General features: G+C 41.7%; 1 protein-coding gene across 1 annotated transcript in view; it reads left to right on the forward strand.

Annotated features, from left to right (window-relative positions):
* The first annotated feature begins 6,084 nt into the window (after nucleotides 1-6,084).
* dap (death-associated protein) overlaps nucleotides 6,085-18,062 on the forward strand; it is a 30,906-nt gene continuing 18,928 nt past the window's right edge. Inside the window, exons 1-2 of the mRNA XM_079490104.1 lie at nucleotides 6,085-6,305; nucleotides 14,173-14,287. Coding sequence (XP_079346230.1) covers nucleotides 6,248-6,305; nucleotides 14,173-14,287 — 173 coding nt within the window. The 5' untranslated portion in view covers nucleotides 6,085-6,247. The remainder of the gene's footprint in view (nucleotides 6,306-14,172; nucleotides 14,288-18,062) is intronic.

Genomic DNA, 18,062 nt, shown 5'->3' on the forward strand with positions numbered 1-18,062 from the left:
AGTTTTAGCCATCATATATAGCTTAGTTTTCATATACCGGTAGTTTCCATTTAGTCAGTGGAAAAAGGTAGTCAACGAAATTTTTCGTCTAAGTTTTAGTCGACGAAATCAACACTGCAGTGGTCCCCAATGCTTGACTCTTGTCCACTAGTCCCTTCCTAACATTTTAGTCTAGTTTTATTTGTTGACGAAATTGTCAGTATATTTAGTCTTAGTTTTAGCCATCATGGCTTAGTTTTCATATAGTTTCCATTTAGTCAGTGGAAAAAGTAGTCAACGAACATTTTAGTCTTAGTTTTAGTCGACAAAATCAACACTGCAGTGGTCCCCAATGAATGCTTGACTGAAGTGTGTGACCAGCAGCTGAACTGCTGTGCTCTTGACATCCTGTCATCACTTCAGCTGACTGTCTCCAGTGTTGCCATGTCTGTTTTTTTGTAAAGCCGCTAGTAAATTATTGGAAATTGCGGGTTGCGTTATTTTTTTGGGAGCTTGTTTCTAAAGTGTAGTTGCTTATTTAGTCTTGCTTGCTTCTATATGTTGTTTAAATCAGTGGTGTATAGAGCGTCGCAGTCCTGCCCCCCTTTCAGACTGACGAGGGCACCAGGAAATAATTCCCCGTACATTTTATCCATAGACGTTTCAAAAAGTATTTATGTAAAGACCTCAAAAGCTTCGAACAAAGCCAACAGCCGAGTTGACAAATCATGACAATAAACACATATTTTCTTGGCCGAACAGATAATTAGAAAGAAGGAAAAACAAGTGTTGTGTTGTACCCTGCCCTTTTTTCGTCTTTCTAATTATCTGTCTATTCCGCCCCAAAAAAATTGTTTATTGTCATGATTTGTCAACTCGGCTGTTGGCTTTGTCCGAGGCTTTAAAGGTCTTTAAATAAATACTTTTTGAAATGTCTATGGGGATAATTAATGGGGAATTTTTTTCCTCGTGCAATTTACAATTATTTACAATTTAGGCATTTAGCAGACGCTCTTAATCCAGAGCGATTTACATTAAGCAAGAACAAAAGAAAAGCATGGGAATACATCACATATATAAAAAGCATTTATCATGAAACATGCGTAAGCTAAGAACGTAACAGTGGAATATCTATATCATGAAACTATACATTAGGGTAAGTGCTATGGGCCATGATGGAGTCTGAAAAGGTGGGTTTTCAGACTACGGCGGAAGATTGGGAGTGATGCTGCAGTTCTGATTGCAACAGGAAGTGCATTCCACAGTTTTGGAGCCAGAAGGGAGAAGAGTTTGGGACGTGTGGAGCGTTGTCCCGGCGTTTTAGTGAGGGTACTTCCAGCTTCTCTGCGTTGGCTGATCTGAGTGCGCGGGAGGGTTTGTAGGGTTCAATCATGCTTGCAAGATATGGGGGAGCCATACCTTTGGTTGCTTTGAATTAGCCTGGCTAATAAGCCAGACCGAATCAGCCGTAGGCAAAAGAAAATTGCCTGCCGGCGGATTACGGTCTGGAGAGGCTCAATTGTACGCCCATTTCCTACACCAGAGAACTGGTGTGGCCAATCGGGACACGGTATGCAATATGGGCGGGCTTTGGTACAGTGACGTTCAATGCTTGAGACCTTTGAGTGACAGTAGCTCTGACCAATTGCGTCAAAAAGAAAATGTTTGAACCCGCCCCCCGGGAAACAAGATCCATACACAGCATCTCCAGACTCAAATACCACACGACAGTGTGATTTGAGTCTGGCTTATTAGCCAGGCTAGCTTTGAATGCCAGCATCAGAGTTTTGTATTCTGTGCGGGCAGCGACCGGGAGCCAGTGCAGGGAGCGGTGCAGGGGGGAGACATGTGAGAATTTTGGCTCGGCATTTTGGATCAGTTGGAGAGGCTTAAGTGCACATGCCGGTAGGCCAGTAAGGAGGGAGTTACAAAAATCAAGTTTTGACAAGACTGTTGTCTGGATTAGGCCCTTGTCATTCTGAAAGGGGGCGGGACTGCGACGCTCTATTTGGACACCAATCTGAAAAGATGTTGTTCCAGGCAGGGACCTCCGGACTTTTCAAAACATTTTAAAACTATATATAGACAGGCGCAGAGATGCCACATATTATTTATTTATGGTTTTACGGTAGGCCTATAGACAAATTTTCTTCTTTTGGGCTTGTTTTTGTAGACCTTGCTTGCTTATTTCTCTCTCTAAATCTGGCAACACTGACTGTCTCACATGGCTCAACTGACACTACAGCACTTAGACAAGAGAAGTGTTACACATATCACTACAACACCTCGCCCCTCTGCCAGCTCCTACTGTCATCTACGGACGGTATATATATATATATATATATATATATATATATATATATGACCATCTGTGTGTGTGTGTGTGTGTGTGTGTGTGTGTGTGTGTGTGTGTGTGTGTGTGTGTGTGTGTGTGTGGTGCTTACATTTGCCATATAGAATGAATTTGAAAGGCAGACGAAGGCTTCTGCGTTCGTTGTGTGCTGCTTGTCTGCAGCATGCCATATACCTAACCTACCTATTATATGGTAAAATAAACAAGTGCCTTAAAAGCTATTGCCGTGAGTGCTGGATTTCTTCTCTGTTTAAAATGTCGTGTCTGACCGTGCACCCGGTAAAATAATTAAAGTGAGTGAGACGAGATGGAGTCGTGCATTCTGCCTTCTATTCGAAGTGTTTATAGCAGACTCCTCACTCAAATGTGCACTTGCAGTTTGGTCAACTCCAAAGCAAACTCCACATGCACCAACAATTTATTCACCGTGTCAACCCCTTACCCCTGTGTCGGATTGGTGGTTAGACTGGCATATTCGCCGATATGACCCGATATGACAAATAAGGGCCGATACCGATACTTTTCCGATACAGAATCGGGACATCTCTAGTTGTAATTATAGGGACAGGAGTCTCCAGTTGCCCCAGGTTTGATTCCTGGCCAAGCCTGATCGGTAAAAGTGGTTAACGGAGTCACATTGTGAGCTTGTAAATCTGCTATTTTCTAAAAGTGTAAATTTTAAAGCTTGAAATGGGACATTCTACATAATGAGTAGGCTACTTTTACTGTTGGTACTTTAAGTACATTTTGATGCCAATACTTTTGTACTTTTACTCAATTACATTTTGAATTCCGGACTTTGACTAAACCTAATCCTGGCTCCTCCTGTCCACATGTCAAAGTGTCCTTGGACAAGACACTGAACTGCCTCTAGTGGTCGACTGTTCGCCGCTTCACCTCCCAATGTATGAATGAATGGACCATTGTAAAGCACTTTGAGTAAGTACGTATAGTGCATAGAAAAGTGCTATAAAAATGCAATCCATTATCATTTCTATATTGCAGTATTGATTACTTTTACTTAAAGGGCCACTTCACACCTTTTGCAACCAGATCTTATTTTAATGATGTTTGGGAGACAATAAACACTTTCCTGGGGTTTTTACGTGGGTAATATGTGTTTTTAGATATTTTAGCATTTCAAAGTGTCCATGGGCTCCATGATGACATGGACTGGACACTGTCACATCCTTCCTGGACTACAATTCCCATAATGCTTTGATCCACTGCTCCTCCTTGCGGATAGGGGAGGGCTGTCATAGGCCCAATCCCAATCCACTCCCTTGCAGACTCAATGAGCCCTCACTGACTTAGCTGCGCGTTCATGTGAAGTCTGCGAGGGCTTGAGGGATGTCCCATTTGAAATCGGTAAGTCAGTGAGGGCTCAGCCCCGCCCCTTTATGTGCCCTTTGCCAAAGTCAGCATCGATGCTGACTTTGGCAAAGAAATTACCCACAGTTCATAGCATTACCAGGGGAATGAGGGGGATCCTCTGAACGTCAATCATTTAAGTATGCAAATTAGTTATGTATCACGGTTAGAATGTCAACAAACACAATAGTGCTTTCTCACTGTTATTTAATAACAATAATAATAAGGGAAACATGATGAGAAATGACTAATGAGCAAAGTAAAATAATATGGAAATGCAATTTATAATGAATATTATTATAGGCTATATGAATATTACAACCCCTATCACACAGGAAAGTGTATTTATGAAACTAATAATAAAACGATCAGCTTAAATACTAAAATAGACATGATAGACGGTATAAAATGTATAAAAGGCCAAGCATGTAGGCACTGGCTGTGAATAAGGACAGTTTGTATAAAGTGATGCAAAGTGTCATGAATGGCGGACTCATATCTTCAAAGTGCTGTCCCATTCCTTTCACAACAATTTGGAGCCCTTGCAGCCTCTCACCCTCAAGCACTTACAGCTGACGTCACTAAAGTCAATGAGGGTTCAGGGCTCAGGGCTTGAGGGAGGCAATTGGGATTGGGCCTTACTGAGACAACATGTAGTCCAAGGAAGCTTTAGAAGGAAGAGAAGTGGTCACGTGACTGGGCTGCACCATGACACTTTCATGGACACTTTCATGGGAGCCATACTCACACCGGAAGTGCAATTAATACATGGCAGTCAATGGAGCCGGCTGGACCAGCTCATAACATTATTTATGAACAATTGAGACCATTGTCATATAATCGGTTAAGGAATATAAAATAAGACATATATCACAGGTTGTTTTCTAATCACTTACTTTTCGATGTGCACAGAGTGCACAGTATATAGTGCACTGCACAGTATATCATTTTATCAGCAGCAGGTATCGTTTCTGGCTCCGAAGTATCGCGAGATTTGGCTGCCAGACAGGAAACGGTGGGAAGTCTTGCAATATAGAAAGGTACTTTGTGCTCTTTAGATACCATACCTCTATAAAAATGTACGCAGTGTACACATCAAAAAGCAACACAGCAGACAAGAATGCGTTACATGTCCTCTGTTATTTTCCAGAAGTGATTACTTTACAAAAGGTCTCAGTCATTCATAAATAATGTTTGTTCATGAGCTGGTCACTGAGCTCTCATTTACTCCAGTGCATTCTGCCAAACTTCCGGGTAGTTTGGCTCAGAGGCGTATCTACAATAAGGCGAGGGCAGGCGTCCGCCTGTCCAAATCCATTTCTGGCCTGGCCAAAATCCACACAATGAGGAAAAAAAGAGGTAGAGGGCGCAGCGGAGTAACTAAAAGTATTTTTTTTTCAGTGGAAATAAAATCCAAAAAGTACCGTTTATACGTGTGGTGGGGGGCTCAGAGTGCGTCCACTAAGGAAAGTAGGCTTTCTAATGACACAACCCGCCTTTCTTTTGGTGAGTAGCAAAAACGTTATTTTTATTTACGCTAAAGACGAGAGGCTGGTCTGCATTCATGTGAGCGGCGGAAGTTGAGAGTAACATAGCTCTAAATTAAACACATTAGAGCTATGGACCAGAGCTAAATAGACCACAGAAAATTACATCTGGCCAAAAAATACGACAGGATCTATCTATAACAGGAACTGGCATATTGAGCCTATGATACACACTATGATAGCCCCTATAGTACCCCCCTTCACATTCAGTAGATCCTGTGATATTTTGTGGCCAGATGTAATTTCCTGGGGTCTAATAGGACTATAGTAGGCTAAATAATAATAAAGAACTTGCCATACAATTTTGTGAAAAAATACGTATGTCCGAATGCCCCCGCCCCCCTGTAAAAAATAGCTAAAATCGCTAAAACGAAAGAAAGCAGCAAATGAAAAAAAATAACACTCTTTTACTTTATCTAATAACAACCTAAAACATGAACCTTGGTTGAAAAAAACGAAAGTGGTCCTTTAAAGGACCACTTCACCACTTTTCAACCTATCTTCATATAGCCTAATAGCAATAGGTCTTCACTAATAATGGCACCATTTTTTCTTGTGTCTCATAGGAGGGCTGTGGGCAGTTCATCAACCCGTCCACCAGTGACATCATCAATGGGGAATCCAAGCTAATAGAAACTGCAGACTTTCTAGTCTTGAAAAGTTGCAATGCGAAAAAGGAAGCCATCGTTCTCACGATAATACAAATCTGTATTATCCCCCCCATCAAGGACCACTGGTGGTCCCCGGCATATGGTCCCCGGACCACTGGTTGAAAACCCACTGCTTCCATAGGCCGACGCAGGCTGACGCTGGCCGCTGACGTCACCACGCAGCCACAGCACGCATCCATTCCACTGCTAAACAACAGTTTACAGGAAAAAAGCCACGTTGACGAGAGAGAGAGAGAGGCAGAGAGACACGACTTCACTTCTTTATTCCGTCATTTATATCAATAGTCCTTCAAACCCTCCATCTGTTGACTCATCAGAGAGCAGACATGTCTTCACCACCGGCCGACAACAAGATAGAAACAAAGGCGGGACATGCGCCTGCAGGTAAGAAAACAAACATATGTTTGATTTTTCTATTTCTGACAAATCGATACAATCTACGAAAGTCTAAATCTTTTCGGATATTCGTCATAAACGTGGCCTGGGCTATGTTGTCACACTATGTTTTATTTACCACGCCTTTTACCGATCGCTTGTTGTTGTTGTCGTTGTAGGCTGCCTCTATTTGTGTTGTGTTTGTTTGTGTGACTTGTGACGGTGACATTTTGATTGCTAGTTTGATTGCGTGGTGATTTACTGTATGCTGAGCTGCAGGGTCGTGTCGGGACTCGGGTGACCATTGTATTTGTTTTGCAGGGGATGTTTTTGTCGCAGATGATATATTGGCCTTTTGTTATTCCACATGTCTTTTATTTTAACCACTAACTACTAGGCTACAATTGAGAGACGATTTTTTTGCATGTATATCTATATGCACTGGGCCTTAGAGGCAGACATGTTACACAGATACGTGCAAATAATCGATATGCGTTTCTCAAACTTTTTCATATCGAGGACCCCCACATGTATTATGTATTTGGCTATCTGAAAAATATTTAATGTCAGGGAAGTTTTTTCTTTCTCCCCCCCACCAACATATATAGGGTTATAGTGGTTGGACAGATTTGTATGCTAATGCTATATTAACTCATTCATATCATGGGGACCCCTTGGACCGTCCCAAGGACACCTGTGGGTCCCCGGACCCCACTTTGAGAACCACTGCTTCATTTGACCAGTAAATGCATTGAGACAAAAAGCTCTCAAGAAGTTACGGTAATGCATGCATGGCCAAGAGCTGGACAATGTTACACATGTGTGCAAACAAGTAGGACATTTTCCAAAGGTGTGTGTGTGTGTGTGTGTGTGTGTGACTGAAGTTGTGAGGCCCAGATCTCAGTAGAATTTGAGACATTTACATTGTGAGGACCATTTTCCTTGACCTCACTAAGAGAAAGGGAAAATGCAGGGTTCTTTTAAGTTTGGAGTTATGCCTGATTTAACTACTTGGTTACATACCCATTACATCAGCTCAGTGGCCATGTTGTTATAAGAGTGTCTGCCCTGAGTGGGAGGAGGTCGGTGTTCCACTCCCCGGTCATACCAATGACTCTAAAAGTTGGACCTGCTTGGCACTCGGCATCAAGGGTTGGATTGGGGGTCCCTTCCTGCGACATTCTAGTGCCACTCTTTTTTTAATTTAGTAATTTGTTTATTTGGACAGGACAATGCAGTCAGACAGTGGAATACATTTACATAACATTACATAGGGAACACCCCTCTTGTCCAGGGGTTGTACTACTGTACATCATGTCCATTGTCCAGCTGGGGGTGTACTTGTACATCAAGCAGCCTCACGCTACAGAAACAGGAGATAGGCTTTTACTTTACATGCCCCATATACCATGCACCAAAAATAGCCAATCTGTGTGAGCTTGTAGATCGGCTATCTTTGGCTTTGCGCTTCGGGTTAAAAACGGATCAAAAGGAAAAGTGGCATTCATAAAATCCCTGTCCTAAAATTGTTGGTTGCATAACAAGTTAAGTATAGTAATGCATACATACAACCTTGCGTGTGTGAGATGATGTAACAGGACATGGATATAGCAGCATGTTTATGGTCACACCACACGCATGTGAACCGGGGAAGTATCCGTCTCATTTTTAGATTTTGGTGTTAGAAAATAGCAGATATTTATACTGTACAAAAGCTCACAGCGCGTCACTTCGTGCCACTCTGCAAGCTTGTACATTCGCTTGTACATTCGCTTGTACATTTGCTATTTTTGAAAAATCACACCTGTGTGAACTAAGTGGTGCAACTCCCCTCTCCCCCTGCCTCTCTCTCTCTCTCTCTCTCTCTCTCTCTGTAATTAGCACTAGGCAACAGTGCAACACTATCTCTCTCTCTCTGTTTCTGGCACAACAGCGCCACTTTTGCCCCTACTGGTACTCATATTCACATAGCCACACACATAGCCACACAGTCACATAGTTTAACATGGACATTGCTGTTCCTTGGAGTGGTTGCACCACTCAAAAAATCTTGAAAGTGTAAAGAACTACTGTTTTTAGGAGATTTGTAGAATCGGCCTCAGGTCTTTAATGGGTTAACAACAGCATGACACATGACATAATCATGTCAGCGTTGCGAAATGTCCAAATCTGTTTGCACACCATCAGTCATGGTGGACGACGTACCCACGCGTCTCTGTACCTAACCGCAACGTTATACAACATGTTTGCATGTCTAAATGTTTGCACACTAGCATGTGTTAAGGCTCTCTCTCAGTCGCCATTTAGGATTCCATAGAAGCTAGCATGTCTTCTATGTTGCACAGTGAAAATAGCATGCATCTGCGATGCATTGAGAATTTGTAGACTGGCTATTTTCTGTGATTTATTTTAAGATGAGAGCATTTGAAAGTGGTCAAACTACCTATGTTCAGAAGCATCTTCCATAAAATCATAGTTTCGGATAGTTCATATTATAAAAGCAAAGGTTAAAGCCTCCGTAATAATTAATAATGATAATAATAATGACTTGAATTTATATAGCCTTTCAAGAAACCCTAGGACACTTTACAAATCAGAAAAACAAAAACAAAACAAACTAATTGACAAAAGCCTGAGTGAACAAATGTCTCTTCAGTGCAGACTTAAAAGAGTCCAATGTAGGACTCTGGCGAATCTCCAAGGGGAGAGAGTTCCAGAGGGCAGCCACATAGAAGGCTCTATCGGTCCGCTTTTTCGCGTGTCAGTCTGTGATTAGTTAGCAGGACTTTACATATTGTGATAATTGTTTAGGAATCATACCGTTTCGCAAATCACACATTAGGACTATAGGTCAGGGGCGGTGGTGGCTCAGGGGTAGAGTGCCTGGATGGTAACCGTAAGGTTGCCAGTTCAAACCCAGGCTCCCCCAGAGTTACTGTCGAAGTGTCCTTGAGCAAGACACTGAACCCCTAATTGCTCCCGATGTGCTAGTTGGTGCCTTGCATGGTTTCCGCTGCCATCGGTGTATGAATGTAATCTCTGTAAAGCGCCTTGGATAAAGGCGCTATATAAATGCACCATTTACCATTTTAGGTCAAACAAACGTTTTCAGTCGCGAGGTTTTTATTTTGCTTTGATCCATGTAGTCACTAGCCTGGAACTCACCTATGCTTTTTATGGCATAGGCAGCTCCCGGCAGGATCCGCCGGCAGAAACTATGCGCAGCTGCGCGACATGAGACTAATTCATTAGAGCGACAGAGAGAGAGAGAGAGAGGAGTGTGTGTGTGTGTATGTGTATATTGAAGTGGACTCGGACCCAGACTTTTTTTTTCTCCCTGGAAATAAAAACGTCTGGGTTTCCGAGGCTATGTAGTCACTAGCTATCAGGTGGTTCTAACTATCAGTCCCACATGGTGTCTCTCTGTGTTGCAGCAGGTTGCCTATATACATGTGTGCCTGATAACAGATAAGGTGTACGTGGACACAGCTGCTAAGTAGGCCAGCACTGGAAGATATAGTCACTGCTGAGATATGAACCCTGTGATCCACGCTGGCGGGGCATGCACTGCACTTGCCTAACCTAATGGGTCACCTGCAGCCAGGCCTTTCCACCTCGGAGGAAAGCCTGCTCTGTGCTACTAGGGCGGCTGTGGCTCAGAAGGTAGAGCAGGTCGTCCAATGATCCATGTGTCGGCGGTTCGAATCCCGGCTCCTCCTGTCTACATGTCGAAGTGTCCTTGGACACTGAACCCCAAATTGCTCCCGATGTGCTGGTTGGTACCTTGCATGGCTTCAACCGCCATCGGTGTATGAATGTGTGTGTGAATGTAATGCACAATCTATGTAACGCACCTTGGATAAAGGCGCTATATAAATGCACCATTTACCATTTACTAAATCGCCGTGTGATCCGGTCGGGAGTGGATGGTAAACCTGATGGCAACTGATTTGTAGTCATCAGGCAGGGAACCACAAATGGAATTTAGGACTATACCTAAAATAACTCCCCGCGACCATAATATTAGGGCCTACCCAATAAAATAGAAAGGTATACAGACGCTAAATAGTCTCTGGAAGTACACCCATATTTATATTCATTTTTGTATTTTAAAAATCACACCCATGTGAAGTGAGGGGCACTCATTGCTTCATTGTTAATATAATGGGTATTCTTTGTGTAAGACCGAAATAGCCAATTTGCTCAGACACATACGTATAGAAAGGTATACAGATGCTAAATAGTCTCTGGAAGTACACTCATATTTATATACATTTTTGTATTTTAAAAATCACACCCATGTGAAGTGAGGGGCACTCATTGCTTCATTGTTAATATAATGGGTATTCTTTGTGTAGGACCGAAATAGCCAATTTGCTCAGACACATACGTATAGAAAGGTATACAGACGCTAAATAGTCTCTGGAAGTACACCCATATTTATATTCATTTTTGTATTTTAAAAATCACACCCATGTGAAGTGAGGGGCACTCATTGCTTCATTGTTAATATAATGGGTATTCTTTGTAAGACCGAAATAGCCAATTTGCTCAGACACATACGTATAGAAAGGTATACAGACGCTAAATAGTCTCTGGAAGTACACCCATATTTATATACATTTTTGTATTTTAAAAATCACACCCATGTGAAGTGAGGGGCACTCATTGCTTCATTGTTAATATAATGGGAATTCTTTGTGTAGGACCGAAATAGCCAATTTGCTCAGGCACATACGTATAGAAAGGTATACAGACGCTAAATAGTCTCTGGAAGTACACCCATATTTATATTCATTTTTGTATTTTAAAAATCACACCCATGTGAAGTGAGGGGCACTCATTGCTTCATTGTTAATATAATGGGAATTCTTTGTGTAGGACCGAAATAGCCAATTTGCTCAGACACGTACCGTATGACGTAAATTCTCCATTAATTGTCAATGGCATTTAATGTTTCGTTAGGACAAAAAAAAGGGCCCTCAAAAACACTGCATCAAGGATTGTATTGGGTAGGCCCTAAAATTATGACAGAGGGGAATTATTTTAGGTAGTTCTTATTCCGGTTATGGTTTCCTGCCTGTTGACTACAAATCAGTGACTACAACATGACGTAAGTTACCATCTGCTCCCGACCGGATCATAAACCCGAAAAGGAATGCTTCCCAGGCTAGCACTTAGATGTACCTGCAGTCATTTCTATCCATCCATCCATCCATTTTCAACCGCTTATCCGTAGTCGGGTCGCAGGGGCAACAGCTCCACCAGAGAGCTCCAGACATTCCTTTCCAGAGCAACAGTAGTGAGCTTGTAGATCTGCTATTTTTCAATAGCTAAAGTATAACGTAATGCTTAACACCAAAAGGCGTTCCCGCCCAAAATGGGTTAAAAAACTAAACTAAAAAACTAGGATGAATCAAATATCTTTTATAAAATAGACCTACAATTTCTTCACACATGCCAAACCTGTGATGATGTGACAATAAAGTTGATTGTGTTGCACGCTTGCAACGTGACATGTTGTTAGTTCGTATATTATCAACTATTTTAATTTAACTTTTGCCCCCGGGTCTGGGATATGCAAGGCTCTGAGCAGTTTGTCAACTATATTGTGCTTTTTTTTGGTGAGCTGTCAGAGCTTCTCCAAGAAAATGTGTGTGCGCGAGCGTCTACATATCTTTGTAGGGATTAGGGAAAGCAAATGATCGATGCAATCGTTAATCGATGGATGATTCACCTTATCGCGATCAATCATCAAATAACTTATAAGTGCTTTTTAACCCATTTAGGACTAAGACCGATTCTAAAAATGCCTTCTACATATTGACCTAAATTAAATGATATGTAGCCTGCAGAGTTAGTTCAGTCAGATATACTCGAGCGGCTTCATGCTTTGCTCAAAGGGGCGTACATATATACTCGAGGGGTTAATATGCTGCACCACTTTTAGTCACAGTTGGGAAAGGATTTTCCAGGCATTGCATTTGGTTTGGGATTGGCCTTCTGTTTGGAATATTATTTTTTCCTCATCTTAAAATACAGCTCACCAGATTATTCATTATAAATGTATACATACATTTTACTTTACGCCTGAGCATAGATTTAAATGTAAATTAGTCAATTCAGACTTATGTACTTCTGTTAACCCATTTTGACCTGAGATCAGATTATAAAAATGTCTTCTACATCTTGACAGTTTTCTGAAAAAGCTATGTTTCTATGTCAGTCGTTCTTCAATTTTTCAAAAATAGCAGACCTACAAGCTCGTAGCGCGCCACTCGGTGGCGCGCTATGAGCTTGTAGGTCTGCTATTTTTCAATAGCTAAAGCATAACATAATGCTAACACTAAAAGGGGTTCCCACCCAGAATGGGTTAAATGAGACTACTTACATATGTTTTGGCATTGCCCCTCAATCAAAAGTGTTTGGAATTGGATTAAGGAGATTGTAGCAACCATTGTTGGTAAAGCTCTTCCCAGCTGCCCAGCCCTCTTTCTCATTGGTTATAACCCGAACATCGCATTGACCTTTCAGGACAAACGCATATTATTAGCTGCCTCAGCCCTCAACCGCTGCTAAGAAAACAATTATCAAAAACTGGTTTGAACCGACTGTTAACTTGAAGAGAAATTGGCTTAATTGCTTTTCTGACATTTGTTTACTGGAGCGTTCTACTGCCAAGATGAATGGCGCCAGAGCGGACACTGGACAACAACTGGTCCAAAGCTCTTGACGCAGTTCAATTAATTATTTAATTGATATGACGTTGTGACCAATGGTTTGCTTTTGGCTCCCTTGTCTGTATCTGTAGCCCTTGTACTGTACATGTCTTATTTGTCTTGTCTCGTCCTTGTCTGTGTTTGTTTGTGTTTGTCTTGTACTGGTCTGTAGTGTCTGTATGTTTTGTATTTGTTATGTTGTTGTTGTTTTTTCCTATTATATTTTGCTGACTCATGAGTTTTTCAAGTTACAGTATATTTATGAATATCGATTTAGTTTTTGTCTTAAGTTTTAACGGTTATTTTTTTTTCTCCATTTCCCACCCCCTTTTGTATTGTCTTTGTCTCATTGTTTTAGCTGTCCCTGTGTAAGGCCACCTATGTGCATTGGTGATTTACATGTTTGTTTTGTTAAAATATAAAATATAATAAAAAATGATAATGTTTTTAAAAAAAAGACGCGTACATATATACTCGAGCATTACTATGTGGGTGTATTCAGTGTTTGCAAGACCCACATGTTATACGCTGATGTGGCAGTCAGCTGACCAATTGGGGCGGGGTATTAAAGCTCACTGACAGTGTTTCCACACCTAAGCAGAAAACGGCCGACAGCCGCGGCAGAAGAAGCTGTCCGCAGCTTCTTTTCCGAGTTTTTAGACAGCTGGTGGATGGAAAAGAAGCTCCACCTCCGCGGACGACTGCCGCGGAGGAGAGCGTTTCCGGGAATCTGGCCGTCGCGGCAGTCGTCCGCGGAGGTGGAGCTTAATTTCCATCCACCAGCTGTCTTAAAAACCTGGAAATGAAGCTGTCCTACAGCCGAAAACGTCCGCGGCTCTTTAGTAAGTCTGGCAGCACCTCTAGACTGCATGCTTTCTTCCTGCCTTCCTTCTTCATATGGTTCCTGGTTGTTGTTACGTGATGTTGTTTAATGATGCCAGATGGTGTTTAATTGTGCCGAGGAGGGAGAAAAATGTAGCAGAGCCGAACGCCAAGTTAAAATAGTATATGCACACTCGTATTCTCATTCTATAATATTGGTTAAATCTATTTGACTCAATTCAGAGTAAATTCTTGATCGATGAATGGATGCACTGGATTAATTGTGAACGACATAATATAACGTATAATATGATCCCCACTTGTGTGTGTTGTAGTGAAGGCAGGAGGCATGAGGATCGTGCAGAAACACCAGCCGACCGCCCCGGAAGCCCCCCCACCTGCCAAAAAAGAGGACGACGATGACGAAGAAGAATACGAGACCACCGGCAGGTATGCACGCACACACGAGCGCACACACACACACACACACACAGACGTGACGGTGGACCTTGCTGTGTAGCGCGTGGTGCAGCAGAGCCACGGCTTGCCGTTTTGTTTACACAGTTCAGATCACGTCCACCTCTGCAATCTAGCAGCCATGAGTGTTGATTTTTTTGGCAGTTTAGTCATAGTCTTTGGAATTAAACTTAATGTAGTTTTTGTCATATTATTTTAGTCACCTGGAATGTTTTAGTGCTGTTTACCGAATTTCGGTAATAGAGAGTATGCGCATGCTTAAAGTGAATGGCACATAGAGTGGCAAAGCAACATGCAAAGGGAGTTTAACATTGTTTAATGCCATCAGATATGACTTTTCTGTGTGGATGTATGGGCAGTCAAGGCCAGAAAGTAGTTTTTGCCACTCGGTAGGCGTTCCTGCATAACTTCCTGGTTTGATGATGATGTCACGCGCATACCCTCTATACCGCGACAGGAAAAGCCACGGTGTTGATATCGTCATATTGCCTTAAGGTATTTTAATACGGCGTCGGCGGGCGGCGCATGCTGCGCAACTCCACTCGCAGACTATAAGGCAAAACATTTATTTTCACCACACAGCTGCGGTAGATTGAAAAGTTGATTCCTACCTTTGAGTTAACCCGTTTTGTGCGGGAACCCCTTTTGGTGTTTTAACTAAGCATTATGTTATACTTTAGCTATTGAAAAATAGCAGATCTACAAGCTCATAGCGCGCCACCGAGTGGCGCGCTACGAACTTGTAGGTCTGCTATTTTTTTTAAATCGTAAAAATGCGGCACAAAAATTTGAATATATATTCTTTCAGAATACTTTTTTTTAATTTCGACGTCGGGCCTAAATGGGTTAATGTGTTGCTGAAAGACACCCGCCACCCAGATCCAATTGCATATTCCATATTTATTTCCATTGGCTGTCATGTTGGTTCAGTCCAAGCAAGAACAACCCCGCCCCCCATCCCAAACAGTATGTATTGAGTTGTGCTTTCATGGACGACGTATCCATTCTGCAAACTGTAAATACTTCAATCAATAAATCAATCAGTCCGACGGGTCCATTGCAGACGGAGAGCGAACATACTAAGTACACTATAGACCTACATAGAGTTGTGAGCATGCGCACTAGTACACAGTACGGTAGTACATGGTACACAGTACCATAAACGGTCATTAGGGGGAGCCATAGTACAGTGTAATACAGTGGGGAATAGCTATTGATTCATTGATTGAATACTTTATTGGCAGAAATGTAATCGGTACAGGGTACAGTCAAACACATGTCCAACGACCAAAGGGATCACCGAAAAAAGTCCTTGCAGTCTTGTTTCCATTCAGGTCCTGGGTAATCAATTCATAATCATGACATGACGAATAACATTTAAATCATCACAAAAGGTAAAAATAAAAAAATAAGATATGCACAGGTTGGGGAACAAATAATGCGAAAAGACATGGGGGGGCAATCTTTTTTATTTATTTTATTTATTTTTTAAATACCGTGGAATACTGAGGTATAGGTTACCAATACCGTTGACTAAATATCATAAGATTTTAGTCGACTAAATCAACAGTTCATTTAGTCGACTAAAACGTATTTTGGCGGGCCCTAACGCCGTCGTAATGGCTGATTTTATACTTGCTGAAAATAGCCGATCTTGCAAGCTTGTAGATCTGCTATTTTCAGCGTGCAACCAAAGTGTAAAATGACTTTTACTTTATCATGTAGCTTCCATTTAGTTTTCGTCAGTGAAAATGGGTATAGTCGCTGGCGAACATGAAATGAAATGAAATGAAATCTATATTTACCCAGGGTATCTGGGCTAAGCTCAAGAACTTGTTTCCAGCCAGGCCCTGCTCATAGAACACATTTCATCGTAGTGGTTCAATGCCTTGTTCAAGGCCACTTCAGCGGTGGTAATTTTAACGTGTCGGACGGCTGATTCGAACTAGGAACCTTCCGGTATCAAGACCGCGCCGCTATCCGTTCGGCCACCGCTGCCACATCGACACTGCTGGCAGCGGCCCACTGTCGTCTCTGTCATTGAGTTATAGCAAGGCAAGCCAGGGACACTTTTGTAGAGTACAAAGTACTGAGTACTGAGTACTGAGTACTGAGATCAGATCAAAAATGAAATGCGTTTTATAGCAGGATATTTGAATTCAGAACAAAGACGTTAAACGACTATCTCCGTTAAACAAGTACTCCGGTAGATCGGCCACCGATATAAAAGATCGGACGATTTTTTTACTCCAAATTACTTGGATCGATCATGATTTGCAATTTACCTGAACCGGAGAAATCAATGCTTTTAGGACAGATCTGTGCCATTTGAGTGTGTAAAAGTCAATCTGATAGGCCTGGGCCATGGCTCAGCGGTCCAGGCACCTTGGCTGGTAATCCAGTCTGGCAGTGTTCCGCGGGTTCGACTCCCGATCCCGACGGCCTTTACTGCATGTCTTCCCCCATCTCTCTCCCCATTTCCTGTCAGCCTACTGTCTGTCCCTCCATAAAATAAAGGCGAAGGCCACAAAAAAAAACATTAAAATCTGATATAATGGTATAGTGCTTAGCTTGCAGCGTTTTGACAACTTTAGACATATAATAATTTTGAAAATATTATAATTATTTGATAAAATAAATGTCAATCAAAGGCAGTGGCAAACGGAAAGCTTTTTTAGCTGTGATTTAAAATTGCAGACCTGCAGTTTTCTGACACACACACACACACACACGCACGCACGCGCGCGCGCGCACGCGCGCGCGCATGCAGTGTCAGTCCATGGCAATTGTCATGTGATGTGTGCCATGCGGCTTAATTATCTAAACGACATAATTACTGTAATTGCAGCATTACCTCTAAACAGCCCCTGCTATAATCAGCCATGTTTCTTCAGTCATGGAAAGCAGCTAAGTATGTGTACTCAAGTACTGTACTTAAGTACAATCCTACAGTATTTTGTTTTAGTATGTCTTTTTACTTTTGCTTGTACTCTCAGAGGTAAGAGTTATTTGACAGCTTTAGTTACTTTGTGGATATAGATTATTATTATTATGAAACGTACCCTACAATTACCATAATAATAATAATAATAATAGCTACTGTATCTCCGAGCTTGTAGAACTATTTTTTCTGGATCTTTTTTTTTGTTTGTTTATTTTCAACTATTTTCCATGCCGTTCTAAAATGTTGATGTCCTCACAAGTATATTAGTAATACTATATACTACATGGAAATTAGCATGCAGTCTCTGTGAGGGGAGAGAGAGATTACTGAGAATATAGCATGTTCCTACATGTTTCTGTACAGTATATTGTTGCCATCCTGTACGGACACAGTATGGGGTTGTATCAGTTGTATCCACTGTTGATTTCGTAGACTAAAACTAAGACGAAAAAATGTTCGTCGACTACCTTTTTCCACTGACGAAAACTAAATAAACTAAGCTATGATGACTAAAACTGAGACTAAATATACTGACAATTTCGTCAACAAATACAAACTGGACTAAAATGTTAGGAAGGGACTAGTGGACAAGAGATCCACTATAAGTCATTTTACACTTGGTTGCATGCTGAAAATAGCCGATCTACAAGCTCACAACGCGTTGTGAGCTTGTAGGTCGGCTATTTTCAGCACGTGTAAAAACACTCATTTCAACGGCATCAAGGCCCGCCAAAATACATTTTAGTCGACTAAATCAACTAGATTTAGTCGACTAAAATCTCATGATATCTTGTCGACTAAATC

Source organism: Electrona antarctica (assembly GCF_951216825.1).
Source record: "Electrona antarctica genome assembly, chromosome: 20".
In the NCBI taxonomy this organism is placed as follows: Eukaryota; Metazoa; Chordata; class Actinopteri; order Myctophiformes; family Myctophidae; genus Electrona; species Electrona antarctica.